General features: G+C 41.3%; 1 protein-coding gene across 1 annotated transcript in view; it reads left to right on the top strand.

Annotated features, from left to right (window-relative positions):
- Positions 1-15371, top strand: part of WDR27 (WD repeat domain 27) — a 125848-nt gene that overhangs the window by 84676 nt on the left and 25801 nt on the right. Inside the window, exon 25 of the mRNA XM_042444018.1 lies at positions 11007-11105. Within this exon, the coding sequence (XP_042299952.1) occupies positions 11007-11105 (99 nt within the window). The remainder of the gene's footprint in view (positions 1-11006; positions 11106-15371) is intronic.

A 15371-nucleotide genomic window follows, 5' to 3' on the forward strand; every position in this document is an offset into this window, starting at 1 on the left:
AATAATAATAATAATAATAATAATAATAATAATAATAATAATAATAATAAATTTTATTTATATACCACTTTTCCACAGATCAAAGCGGTGTACAGACAATTAAAACCATACAGACATTTCCTAAAAGGATAAAATCCCATAATAAAACCATACAATTACAGAACTCTAAGCACAATCATTTGATTTCAAGGGTAAGCAGGGAATCGATGGCAACAGGGTAGATAACTTCATTCTTCTGGGGGAAGGCTTGACAAAAAAGAAGAGTTTTAAGCCTCTTTTTGAATGTTTCTAGGGGGGTTGTCAGACGGAGCTCCTCGGGTAGATCGTTCCACATCCGTGGGGCCATCACTGAAAATGCCATCTGGGATGTGGCAACATATTTGGAAGGTGGAATTACTAGTAAGTTCTTCCCAGATGTTCTGAGTGCGCGGGGCGGATCATATGGGGAGATGAGGTCCCTCAAGTAACTTGGGCCCAAACCATGTAGGGCTTTATAGGTAGTGACCAACACCTTGTATTGCGCTCGGAAGCGAATGGGCAGCCAGTGAAGATCTTTCAAGATAGGTGTTATATGGTCAAACCTGGACGCACCAGTGACCAATCTGGCTGCCATATTTTGTACTAATTGAAGCTTCCGGACTTGGTACAAGGGGAGCCTCATGTAGAGCGCATTACAGAAATCTAATCGAGAGGTTACCAGAGCATGTACCACAGTTTCAAGGTCCCTTTGGCCCAGAAAGGGCCGCAGTTGGTGTATCAACCGAAGTCGATAGCAAGCACTTCTGACTGTTGCATCTACTTGAGATGTCAACTGCAGAGACGAGTTCAGAAGTACTTCTAAACTGCGAACTTCGACCTTCAGAGGGAGCATGACCCCATTCAGGACAGGTGGATAAATTTCCTTTCTAAGGCCTGGCGGATCTATCACCAGTACTTCCGTTTTCTCTGGATTCAGACTGAGTTTGTTTTCCCTCATCCAGCCCATTACCGACTCCAGGCAGGCATTCATAGGAGAGACGCCATCCTTAGTCACTGCATCAGTCGGGGACACAGAGAAGCATATTTGGGTGTCATCAGCATACTGATAACACCATGCCCCGTGTCTCCGGATGATCTCTCCCAGTGGTTTCATGTAAATGTTAAACAAAGTGGGGGACAAAATAGCTCCCTGAGGGACACCAGATGTCAGTTCCCTTTTAGAGGAGCAAGTTTCCCCCAACTGCACCATCTGGAATCTGCCCGAGAGGTAGGAACGGAACCACTGGAGCGCAGTGCCCCCAATGCCCAGCTCTCTCAGGCGTTCCAGAAGGATACCATGGTCAATGGTATCGAAAGCCACTGAGATGTCCAAAAGCACCAACAACTCTTCTATAGTTTCTGTTGAAATGCCAGCGTCGAGATCAGCCCTTATCCGAGAGATTTTATCTGCAAAGAAGTTGTTAAAATCATCACAGCAGGCTATAGTTGGTTCTAAAATAGGGTTCAGGATGGGGGGAAGCTGAGTCAGCTCCCTGACCACCCTGAACAGCTCTGCTGGACATGACTCTGCAGACGCAATACACGCAGCATAGAAGGAGTTCTTTGCTGCGTCCATTGCCACTCCATATGACTTCAAAAGAGCCTCATGGAGTGTCTTGTCGGATAAGCGCTGGTGTCTCCGCCAGCTGTGTTCTAGTCGTTGCACCTGCTTCATTTCCCAGAGATCTTCTGTATACCATGGTTTTCTATTGGAAGCAGGCCGGAAAGGACGCTTAGGAGTGATACTGTTTATAGCCCTGGAGAGATTGTTGTCCCAGATGTTAGTCAGGGCATCAACAGAATCGCCGTCAGATCCAACCATAAGTCCTTCTAAGGCTTCTTGGAACCTTTTGGGTTCCATCTTTGCTATTCAGAGATGCATATATACAGTGGAGCCTTTTCTTCCGCGGGGTATCTGTTCTAGGCTCCCCCCCGCATAAGCCGAAAAATGCATATGCCTGAGCCCCATTCAGTATAATGGGGCTTGGCTGTAGCGGTGAGGTGGCATGCACACTGTGACAAACAACCTTTCTATTGTGGCAGGTGCTTGGGACTTTTGTTATCCCACCACTGCCACCAATTTATGTGACGTATGCCACACCACAATCTTCTCCTATTCCAGTCTTTAACATACAGTAGCGTGTGTTGGTGTTTTGAACACTCAGGCCAAGCAGTTTTTTAAACAATAAATGTTTATTTGAATAACAGAAGTATATTAAGTAACTTTGAGGTACAGTTGTTATTGTAGCTTTACTTGGCAAATTAGTTACAGATATTTCACTACTCTCTCTCAGTAGTAAACCCAAGTCAGTGTCCTGGACTGCAGCCAGCACCCACAGACACATGCCAATAAGGAAGGCAATTAACTATGAAGCTGGAAGTAGTCCACAAACCTTGCAGGGAGAGAGAGAAAAAGCAAACCGAAAGCCAAGCCGAGGTCAGGATAACAGAGGTCACAATAGTCAGTCTAGTCCAGGGTCAGGTCATCCAGAAGGTAGCAATAGTCCAGTCCGTTCCTAAGTCAAGAGTCAAGGCAACAAGGAGTCAAGATACAGGGAGCCAGTGCAGGCAGCAGTCACACCAAAGGATCATGCAATAAACTCTGGCACTGAGTTGGTGTCTCTCTGCTCATTAAGTAAGGGAAACTCTTCCCTGTGCCACCTGAGGCTGATCTGCTAATTGCTTCTCAGCAATTCTCTGGGATCTGCATCTGCCAGCACTTTCAGCCCTGCGTTGTCTATAGGAGGGAACCTTCAAGCTTGGTTCTTCCCCAGAGTCACCACTAGGCTGCTGTACCACCAGAGGAATCCCACCAGTGCTAGGACCTGGCTGAGCCTCCTCCTCTGGGATTGGGAGATCAGGGCTGGATTCTGGCAGAGCAGGATTAACACCTGGTGTAGCCTCAATTACCTCTTGCACTGGAGCAGGATTAGCACCTGGTGTAGCCTCAATTACCTCTTGCACTGGAGCAGGATTAGCACCTGGTGTAGCCTCAATTACCTCTTGCTCTGGAGGAGCCTCCTCCTCATCCTCCAAGACCTGCTCTTGGCTGGCCATGACAGTCAGCTACTCAGGCTATGATATCCCTCAGGATATTAATCAACCGAGATCCCTCTTCCCAAGGCTGGCTAACCCTGAGTCTCTCACTACAAGACTCTCAATTGGACTACTGTCCCTTCCTGAGACCACTAGACCCTCTCTTGGTCTGTAATCAAAACCCACTCTGCCAAATTATTGTTCCCTCAAGAACTCCTGGAACACAGTCCTCTCTTGGACTCTGCTGTTCCCCAACTGAACACCAGCTTCGTCCCTCAGGATTCCAAACCCTAACTGACTAAACCCAACTGCCAAGTAGAATCTTCAAACTCCTCAGCCAGCACCTGATTGGCTTAGGGTCTCTGGCTTCTGATTGGCTGGTTTGTGAGTCAGTTCATCACACATGCGTCATTCTTTATATTGCCACATGGCTTCAGTGTAAGCTCAAAGCTGCATATAGTGCACCCACGTATGGTGCACTATACTTTAAAACTATATTCCTGGGACTTAAAATTTAACTGGTGGTCACCATGGTAGGGTCCTGTACACAGCATGTTCTTACTATAGCTATAAGACTTCTCTTCCAAGGTTGGAAAGATAAATATTCAATATTCAGTGGTCAGTGGTCAGATGGTCCTCTTATTTTTTAACTAGGCATTAGTGTATATTCTCCAAAATATTTTGTTTTTTGTATAGGGTCAGATTATATTAATATACTGTATATGCCTACCTCACAATTAAATCCTATGCCTCTCTCTTTCCTTTCTTTCTTTTCCCCTTCTTTCTTTTTTATATTAAAAAGGGAAAATAAAAAGTGGGAGGAGGGTAGGGAAAATGCTATTCTATTATATAAACACATATCACCTTTCCTTTAAGAATATCAAGATCATTCAAATAATATAATTTCTGCAAGATCTTCCATTGACCAGACCCTTGCCTCCTTATTTGCCTAGGTGGTTGTATCATGTACCTTTGGGCCGTTCTCAAAAATTTTAGTTGATGATATGGTATCTAATACTATAATTTACAAATGTTTCAATATATTGAAAAAATGAACATTCTAGATTACTTGCAACTTATACTGTGACCAGATGGTGAAAATTTTATCCATGACATACAGGCAGTGAATATTATATTTTCTGGCCAGAGTAATGAGAATGGAGAATACAATCAGTCATCAGGAGAAACCAAAAAGAATAGCCAAGTCATGACTATGGCCTGTTACAGACAGCCAAAATAAAGCTGCTTCGAGTCACAGTGGAGGTATGGTTTTTCAAAGATGCATGCGTACTAAGAGTCCAGAAGCCACACTAAAGCCACGCTCCAGTCCTTAGGGCTGAAGCATGGCTTTGGTGCGACTTCTGGACTCTTAGGACGCATGCATCATTGAAACACCATACCTCCACTGTGACTCGAAGCAGCTTTATTTTGGCTGTCTGTAACAGGCCTATGATAGTATACTTCTATTAGCTGTCTGGAAGAATATTCTGCCTCTTTTTAGATAGATAATTGAAGGCTTAGAGCAAACTTACACATGGTAGGAGACCCATGTTTTCAACTATTAATTACCACCAATTCATTGTAATTTAGTGGTCTGGGTATGGTTCCAAGTGGGAGATCAGCGTGTGATAGGAGAATGCTTGATCTTTTCTTTCCTTCCTGCATCATCCTTACCACTGATAATTGTGGAGTATCCATTGGAATCCACAGAAGAAACAAGAGACACATCTCAAGATGCTCAAAAGATGGTTGGTATATGGGCTAAGACTAATGTAACAACCAGTTTTGATGTACCTCTTGTTTCTTCAGCAAAACCAAACAAACAAACTGCAAATGATGTACAATGTTGGGAAAATGTGTTTGCAAGGAGTGCTGAGCATCCAAATGACATATTGGGGTTGGCACAAAAAATTACTCCATGGTACTATTAATGCTAAGTCACCTGCCAAGTATTTTTTTTTTTTAAAAAAACCTTTTTATAAACATCCTTTTATGCTTGTGACCTAATTACTTGGGGAGGGGCACATAACTTTTTTTTCCAGCTAGAATGTATTTAATATTTTTAGAAAGTTTAAATGTTATTGCCTACACTTTCTTAAGAAAAAAAATGTCAGATATTCAAAACAAATGTTCCCACCCCATGAACATACATTTTCTGTCTCTCGGTGCCTTTGTATAGTAAATTACCCTGTACTCTATGTCCAGGAACACTCCTCAGAACACGGAGAATTTTATCCCTTGGAATGCACTAGAATTCCCATCTGATCAGAATATACCACACATTTTTTTTCTTTCCAGTCTATGTGGATGAAAGTTAAGAGTTTAGGGAGTGTTAAATATACAGGATTACAGCTATAAGCCTACTGGGTCATTAAATATTTTACTTCAAATGTTTCAGCACAATCTGTTCAGTTTCTTCTAAAGTGAAATGTTATGTGGAGTTTAATGCAGATGAAACATTTAATGGCTTTCAAGGAAAACAAGACATTTGATAAGACTAGAAAAATACTTGGAATGTGTGTGTGTTAAAAGACAAAAGTCCACAAATTTTCTCTCTTGGGTTTCCCTGTGTGTTCAGAAATGTGCTGGAAGGAGGAAAATCTGTTCTTAATGCTCAGGAATGTGCAAGCACAGTTCTCTCTATATTGGTATACACTGCTATCTTCAACATGTTTGTACACTGTCAAATTAGATCAGGAATTATAACTGGACACATCTTGAAACATGTGGCAGTTTCCTTCAGAAGCCCCAAAAGATTGTGTATTTCTCGTTTTTTTTAAAAAAAACAAATCTCTGTAAAAGAACTTTTTATAGCCCTGATATAGTTACATTAGTAAATCTCCTTTGGAAGCTGTTTTTTGAAATGTGCTGAAAGATTTCCAATAAAAAGAAACAGAAGTAGGTGTATGGTTACGGACACAGGAAAACCATGCTGGATGTGAATAGATCAGGTAAATTATATCTAGTTGAACTGAGGTGAAGATGGAAAGAAAGTATCAATGTGAGTTACAATAATTTTTATTATTAGATATAGGTTCAAACAGGAGAAAGTAGGATGTACATTTGGCTGCAATGACCCATACCTATATGCAACTGGGTACTTCCATTGATTTTCTAATGTTAAAATTCACATACCTGACTTTTTCACAAGTTCACATAGGTGGGTTACAAACCGCCATGAAAGTACGGAGTCAGTCTGTACTAGGGTTAGGAAGGTGCGGTACTTCCGCACCCCCCTAACCCTAGTACGGACTGAGTCCGTACAAAATGGCGGCTCCCCTTCCACATGGGGGCCGCCATGACAACATCATGACCGCGCCGCCTCTATACGGGGCGGCGCGGATGTGACGTCAGTCCGTGCCAGGGCGCTTAGTGCACCCTTTGCGCGGACCAGGAAGGAGCTCCATTTCGGAGCTCCTTCCTGGTTTGCGGCGCCGCTTTGTGTCGCTGGGTGCAGCCTTCAGATGGCTGCACCCAGCGAAGCAAGGGAGAAAGGGGCCAAGCGGCCCCTTTCTCCTCCTCCCCGCTGCTGTGGGGTGTCCTTGGGGCTTGAAGCCCCAAGGACACCCCTTTTCAGGCTGCGGGGAAGCGGCCTTTTGCCGCTTCCCTGCAGCTTGGAAAGCGGTGGATCGGGGCCTCGGAGGCTGCCGGTCTGGCAGCTGAGGCCCCGATACACCAGGGAAAGGGGCGGGTGCAGCCTGCCCCAAACGGGCGGTCTATAACCCGCCATAGCTGACTTTGAATTAGTATTTTTTGGGGGCGAATATTTGAACCTTTCTTATTGGTCACTCATAATTCTGGAATAGCTTTAAAGATGTTTGAATACAACTGGAATGTAATACAGTCAGTCCTCAATTTCTGTGAGGATTAGGGGTGCAGGCCCCATGAAAGTGGAAAAACTGCAAATGCAGGTCTGCTAATTTTTATTTTTTTACCTGACTACCTTCTAGAGGTTGACCATACAATCATGCTGAAGGACTTATAAATATCTAGAGAGAAAATTCTTTTTCCGTTGCATATAGAGCAGCAGTGGCAAAGACAGCAATCTGTGAATAATCAGATCCATGAATACTTAACCAGCAAATATAGAGGGGTCATTATATAAATATTTTAAATTAGTGATGGTAAGTACACAGGCTCATCTAATATCATATAGATGATAGCAGTAATGAAGAATGCCTCCTTTCAGCTTCACATGATGAGAAATCTGAAATCTGTTTGAAAAGCACCACCATCTGTCCCTCTGTAGCCTTATAACTGTAGAAGAATTTCAAGAAAATATGTTTGACTTATAATACCTCTTTTATAAATTTCAGGCTGATACGTTTTATTTTAAAGACCCCTGTGTTTCTTGATGATGCCCTTTTTTGTTATTTGATTGTTTAAAACATTGTCATGTTGTCATGCCAAAAGTTTCAGGGTGGAATTTTGCTGAAAAAAATACAATATCCGAAAACCAATAAAAATTAACACCACAGAACAGCAAAAGCCTGAGCAGAGTGATAAAACCAGGAAAACTATTTAAAACCACCAGATTAAAAAAAGTCTCATATTAAAAAAAAATATTCATACTGACACATCTTGGTAAATAGCAAGGTCTGTCAGTACAGTACAGTCATTCATTCAGTACAGTGGCTCCACAATTATGTAACTCACAAATACTTGCACACTCAACCATTTTATTTGGTTATTTGTTTGGGAAGTTTTTTTTTTAAGTAAAATAAACTTAAATAAATAAAATTCCTCTTCAACATCTGATTGTTTGTTATAATTGAGAAATATAAGTTGTTTGTGAAATTCATTTATGCTATGCATTATTCATTATTTATTATTGCTCCTGCTAAGTAGATGCATGTTACTTTGGATCCAGTATGTACTGACATTTCTATGATGTGGAAAAAAACTGTTGCTTCATTTACTTGGAGCAATGTAATTTATTACCGTATTTGCATTTGCCTTGTAAAACATGAAATTGAAACATCCAGCATAGTTTACATTTTCCATAAACCGATCTGCTTAAGCACAAGGTGTGGTTCAGCTTGACTACATCAAAAAGTAAAAATCAAGTTTACTGTATCTGGATACTACTGGTGCTATCATAACACTATAAACATATATATTTTTGGCATAACAAAGTGTGCTTGTCACAGTATTATCCAATGAGTCAGACAATGACCTTGAAGAGAAGTTTTTAAAGTTTATAATTTTTAATATATTTGGGTTGCTTTGTTAGATACTAAAACTTTTTTGTTCAGAATCTATGTGTGAGTTATGAGAGACTGAGAAATAATCAAAGGAACAATTTGGCAGATTGGCTGCAGGTACCTTTTTATTTTCTTCTCTGTCTTTCATAATGTCTTACTGCTGTCTGTTGTTGGACAGCTAATATAATTTTATAAAGGTTGAGAGAAAGCAATGACTTTTTATTCAAACTTAACCAAAATGGATTTCACAGACAGAGTAGCTTATTTCGCTTATTATAAAACATTTAATACCAATTGTAAAAATTGTTGTTGTGCGCCTTCAAGTTGTTCCCAACTTATGGAGACACATGGTTTTCTTGGCATGATTTTGTCACAGGGGGTTTGCCTTTGCATTCCTTTGAGGTTCAGAGAGTGTGATTTGCCCATGGTCACCCAGTGGGTTTTCATGACTGATTGGGGATTTGAACGCTCATCTCCAGAGTCATAGTCCAGCACTCAAACCACTACATCACGTTGGCTCATACAAAACAGTGGAATTTTTTATTTTTGAAGTTCATTGAAATACTGACATTATATGTAATTATGCTTTTATCTTGTAATTACAACTAAAATATGATGAAAATAGGCATTTCATTCTGACCAAATATGATTTCTTTTAGTTTATTAAGAATACCAGGAGGTGCTGAAAAGTTCTTGGTTTGACCAAGAACGGAATGAACTAGAGCTGTGAAACTTACATGCTATTTCACACATCCATGCTGAAGTTTGACACACTTGGCATATCATTTCTTGAGTTTCTTTAACCGTTCCAAAATAAATTCTGATGTCTGGTCACTGAAATACTCTATGCTGCTGCTGCTATCCCTGCTGAAGCCTTCCTTTCAATTTTTTTAAAAATTTGCAAACAGTAAATAGTCAAGTGGACCAAAATCTGGTGAGCAAGGTGGTGGAGAGTGTATGCATTCACACTCCAATTCTGAAACATCCATTACCCTGCCAGTCCTATGAGCAGTTCATTGTCCTGCAAAAAAGAACACCTTTCTACAGCTTTGCTTGTTGTTTTTCTTTTAATGCTTCCTTTAATTAGCACAGAAGTTAGAGTAGAATTTTGTGTTAACTAGTTGGCTGTTCTGAAGAGCCCTGGTGGCACAATGGTTAAATGCCTGTACTGCAGCCACTCACTCACAAACCATAAGGTTGTGAGTTCAATACCAGCGCAGGGGCTCAGGCTTGACTTAGGCTTGCATCCTTCCAAGGTCACTAAACTGAGTACCCATATTGTTGGGGACAATTAGGTTACACTTTGTAAACCACTTAGGGAGTACTTAAGTGCACTGATAAGTGGCATAGAAATGTACTTGCTATTGCTATTGTAGTCATCAAAATTCCTTCCTTATCCCAAAAAACTGGTCATGACCTTTCCTGCTGACCTTTGAGTCTTGAATTTCTTTGGCCGTGGGGAATCTAAGTGCTGCCACTGCAAGGACTGTTTGGTCTCCAGATCATAATGATGTAACTGTGTTTCATCAACAGTGATGAGCCATTCCAAAAAGTTATCACTAGATCACTCAAAATGCTGCAAAGTCAACGTAGAGGTACCCACGCAATTTTATTTCTAGTCAGCATTCAAACATTTCAGCAACTTGGTTGACAGCTTTTGCATAGCCAACTGCTAATGAATTATTACCTCAGTGTGTTCTGGTATATATCTAGTGTATCAACAATTGTTTTTAGATGAAATTCACTGATCTGCCAAAATCAGGTTATGAACACACTCAACAATTTCAGGAGTTGATACTGTTGAAGGCCTTACATACCTTGTTGCATCTTTAGTCTCAAAATTTATATGCTTAAAGTTGGCAGACCATTTCTTCTTTGTTGAGTATGCCAGCTACTCATCACTCAATTTTTGCCTCATACATTCATGGATATCGTTTGGAATTTTCTTCTCCAGGAGCAGGAACTTCATGACAGCCTGGAGTTCTGCACTTGATAATTCCACATTTTTCATTCACATTATTCTATCAATGATCTGAAAGAAAATCTTAACTTAAAGCTATTATCCTGCAAATGTACAGTCAAAAGTATTGTAAAAACACTCTTTCAAGCTGCAGAGACAAAACAATGTTCAGATTTTGGGAAGTGGACAGAGAACTGTTCAGCACCTCCTCGTAAACTCCTATGAAACTTCAGGGGATGACAGAAGGGCCATATGATATTGTGGAATTTCTCTTCCATGGGCAGACTTCTGGCTCAAGACAGTAAAGTAGGTCCACTTTTTCTTGTTGTGGTGGTGATGATATCACAATGCTGCTAGCGGTGGTCCCACAGTGGTAGAATAGGAAGCAGTATATCTCAGGGGTTTGCCAGTAGATGTCAAGAATAAATATTGTCTCCAGTCCTCTGACAGTGTCCTGAAAAAGGTGAGGAGCTACATCTTCTCTGGAGCTGCTATAACTAATTTCCCCTCCTACCGATATCAGTGTACAAGCTGGCAGGTCATAAAAAGTGACAGTAATTAAATGACAGATTATCTCCTTTCTCAATGTATGGTTGCTGTTCTTATTTCTATAAATGCCTCTTTTTAGAAATACACATTTTACTGATAGATAATCTCAGTACCTAGAATGTCCTTTCCCCCCAAAGGTTTTGTCCTGAATTTATTAGTCAGTGCCTACTATAGTATACTCAATAAATCAATGGGAATTTGGTAAATCAATATATATTTAAATATGTATTCTATTTCAGGCTTACATATATGAGAGGCATTCAAGCACCTATTCCCATAAGTTGACAGGACACACAGAATCTGTAATCAATGTGGCATTTAGCCCATCATCTCCCCAGGTACTTTTTTCTTTGTTTCTAGTTTATATGGTCTTCTAATTGTTGTAAATATTAATTAGTGTAGCATTTTCCTTAATTGTTTCCTTCTACATTCTTATTTTCTATCATTCACTGCAAATATATGTGCCTTAATAATCATGTACTTTAATAATCATGATTAAGATGAATTACTCTATGTTTTCTTTATATTAGTAACTCTGTTTGCAAATTTCAAAGAGGCTGAAGCATCACTAGGGGGGTACGGATCACACCAGGTGACACTGCAGAAGAAGGATATACTGACACAGCTTTTGGGCAAGCAAGAAAGGGTGTAGCTTCCCTTCTTTGTCCAGCATCCATGCCAGACCCTGAACTGGCCATCCAGAGGCTGCAGCATTGCCCCCCCCCCCCAGCAGTGGCTGCTGTGGGAGGGGGTGCCATCCGTTCAGAGTCTGTTATGGCTGCTGGGCAAGTACCTGTGCCATACCCTGAATGGGCCCTCCGGAGACCGCAGCACTGCACCCTGCAGAAGCAATCTGGCCAAGTGCTGGCCAGGGTTCTGACAAGCAAAGCAGTGGAAAGAAAGGTGGGTGGGGCAGTCCACCACCCCATCCCCCAGCTCTTTTAGACTCCCACACTGAATGACCCCAACAGCAGTGATGCTACTGCAAAGAGGCATTTGAAATAAGCAGTATGCTTGTTAAGGATTTCAGATTAGAAGTTTGTGCTTCCTTTGCTCAACTTCAGAAGTGGAGGATGTTATGCTACAATTTCCATGGGCCATGTGGCCAGGTACATCCATGACTTAACTAGCTTTTCTCTCTTGCCTACTTGCCTCTCTCCATGGTTGTTATGAGTGAGCCAGGAACCAAGGGAGGAATTGTTTTATTGCTTTCAATTCCAGATTCTGTTTTTGTATTGGAGTCAGCATTTAGTCAGCCATCAGTTTCCCATGATTAGACTTTGACTAGGAACACAGACCATAGTACATGTTGCAGCTTTGTAGCCCATATTTATCTCCCCATTTTGCATTGTGAATCTGAACCCAGTAGCCCCAAGAGGCCTGCATAGCCATTGCTCCCTGTGAGTTTCCAGATGATTGCGACCAGCCAAGAAGTGAAGCTCTCTGTGTTCCCATCATGTGATCACTGTTGATGCCAATTGCATCAGAATAGTCTGCCAGTTCACTTGTACAAACAAAATAATCTGCAACCCTCTGTAGTACAATGAAACCTATATGTTCAGTATGTTAACCTTCATGAATGATGTTCATCCAGTTAGACTAGGCACAGTGTCTTGTCTTCCATATGCATATCACACCTCTGAAAAAGATCACACTATCTTTGTGACAATCTATATATAAATGCCAGGTTATAATTGTGGTGGTAGTGCTGCTGCTGATAATGGTGATAGTGATGTGTGAATGAGAACCTGGGTGTAATAATTTAATCAAATACATATTTTATTTATTTATCCTAACAAATTGGAAAATGACCAACTTGTTAATGTAACATTTGTCACAAGAAAAGTACACTTAAATTTAACTGTCAGTTAGATAGAGGAGCCAGATATGACTGCATTGCATCCAGAGGAAGTTTTATATTGATTTTTTTAATGATGATATGCTACATGAAGATACCTGCTCATTGGCCAATAGGGAAATTTAGATAGAGTTTCCCACACAGCAAAATTTTAAGCACTTGAAGTCATTAAAATTTATTTAGAATTGGCTTTAAGTAGCTTTGAATGGGTCTAAAAATATGAGTTATTTGAATTTTTACTGGCTATAAGGAAAAGCCTATTTTCCCTAGTGACCACATCTGGAAAACTGAATTATGAAGAAAGACACATATAAAAACACTGTTCTTCTGTGATACTGGGTCACTGCCACCTGTTCACTTAATCATCAGTAGCACATAATTTTCCACAAGTAAGTTTGCTTTTCTGTGATAGAAAAAATTCTTTAAAAATCATTTACCACATTTTGGTTTTGATTTGGCATTGGGATTACATCACTCTTAGGCTCTTGTGCCAGTTCTCTATTTTCCATTATGTTGACTGTGACTACAGATTTCATTATGAAAAAACAAGAACCCACAACTATGATTCGCAAGGTTGTGTTGTGATTGCAGTAATGCACAGCAGAACTTGCAAAGTAGAATTTCTTTATGACAGAGGTCTACTGATAGTGTCTTAATAGCAGCCCTAAATTCTGTGAATTTTGAATATGGGTACAAAGTATTTAATTGTCTTCCTTGAGTTTATAAAACATAACAAATTAAAATGAACAAATTAACCAAAATAAGTGAAAGAAAGGGAAATGGCAATTTCCTTACTGGTTAGTGTAGCAGGTAGAGGGATGGTAGTGAAAAGAGGTATTGGTGTTTATTACGGGATAATTGGGAAGAACAGATTGCTTATCTGTAACTGTGGTTCTTTGAGTGGTCATCTGTGCCCTCACACAATGGGCTTTTGCACTTGTGCAGAGAGTCCATTTGGAAGCTGAAAAGTTGAGTAGATTGGCAGGAAGCCCCTCCCACTCTCATGTACTGAGCATGCCCAATCCCATCAATCTAGCTCCTCCTTTAGTTCAAGTCCGCCGCAATAAATTTAGCAGGGACCTGACCAAGAGGAGGTAGGGCGGGTTTGTGTGAGGGCACATATGACCACTGGCAGTTACAGGTAAGCAACCTGTTCTTCTTCTTCATGGTCTCTCTGCCTCACACAATGGGGTGACTAAAAAGCTTACCTGTAGCAGGTGGGAGGGTCAGTGCAGAATTGAAGAGAGAATGGCACGGCCAAAACTGGCATCCTGATGAGACCTGGAATCAAGCTGATAGTGCCTGAAAAATGTGGAAGGTTGCGACCACATCACCGCCTTGCAGAACATTGAACACTGCACATTCTCCAGAATGGTAAAGAGATCTAGAGAGGGTGTCCCCCATTGTGAAGTGATGAGATGGAAGGCTTTCTGTGACAAGGTCCACTTGTGTTGAAGAAGCTTGTCCCGGTTGAGAGAGTCTGCTAGGACATTGTCCTTGCCAGCCAGATGAACTGCCACGGGGTGGATGGAATGTTGATGGGACCATGTCCAGAGTTGTTGTGCAAAATGAAGGACAGAGGAGTGAGTTTGTTGATATAACAGATAGTAGTAGTATTGTCTGTTACAACCTGGACAGCCCTCTGATGGAGGTGGTTCTCAGAGGCTTGGAAGGCCTTCATGACAGCCATGAACTCCAGGGAATTGATGTACATCTCCATTTTGGAAGGGGACCAATGGCTTTGAATACAGAGGTCTTTAAAGTGCCCCCTCCAGCTTTTCATGGATGCATCTGTTGTGACCATCCTGTAGGGTTCAGGAGGATGGAAGGGCATTCCCCTTAGGAAGTTCTTGGGGATCAACCATCACCAAAGAGAGTTATGGACATGTTGAGAGAGTGTTAGCCTGTTGGACTATCTGCCATTGAGGTGGTTGAACACGCACACACACACACACACACAAAAAAAAACATTCTTGTAGTGGTCAAAATCTTAGGCATGCCAAGTAGGTTATGACTGTGGTCGAGGCCATTAGGCCTAGGAGGCATTGAATGTCTCTCACTGTAGGATGGTTCATGCGTAGAATGGATTGAAGGTGGGCCCAAAGGGCTTCTGCCCTTCTGGTGGGAAAATAGCCTCAAGCCATAACAGAGTCCAGAAACGTACCTATATACTCAATTACTCTGACTGGTTTTAAGATGGACTTGGAAGGATTCACTCTTAGGGCCAAGTTGGTGAGAAGAGAGAGAGTGGTGTGGATGTCTTGGAACAATTGTGCACGGGAGGATGACACTAACAACCAATAGTTCAAATAAGGAAAAGTTTTTATTCCCTGATCACGAAGCTGAGAGATGACCACTGCCATGCACTTCGTGAAAACATGGGGGCAGTGAGGATGCTGAAAGGCAGGACGGTATATTGATAGAGATCTCCATCAATGGTGAAGTGAATAAACATGCAGTGGTGAGGTCAGATGGCAATATGAAAATACGCATCTTTCAGGTCGATCAGTGCAAACCAATCCCCACAATGGAGAAAGGGGAGGATGAATTGAAGGGTCACCATCTTGAACTTGTATGGTGTGATGTAGTGGTTTACACCCTATAGATCAGGCATGAGGTGGAGATCACCATCTCTTTTTGGCATCATGAAATACTGTACTTGGAGAAGTAACCATCCATCTTGCATCTGTCCGGGATACAATGAATGGCACCTTTGTTGACAAGGGAGAAGAGGGGAGGATGGAGT

The sequence above is a fragment of the Sceloporus undulatus genome, chromosome 1, assembly GCF_019175285.1.
Source record: "Sceloporus undulatus isolate JIND9_A2432 ecotype Alabama chromosome 1, SceUnd_v1.1, whole genome shotgun sequence".
Lineage (NCBI taxonomy): Eukaryota > Metazoa > Chordata > Lepidosauria > Squamata > Phrynosomatidae > Sceloporus > Sceloporus undulatus.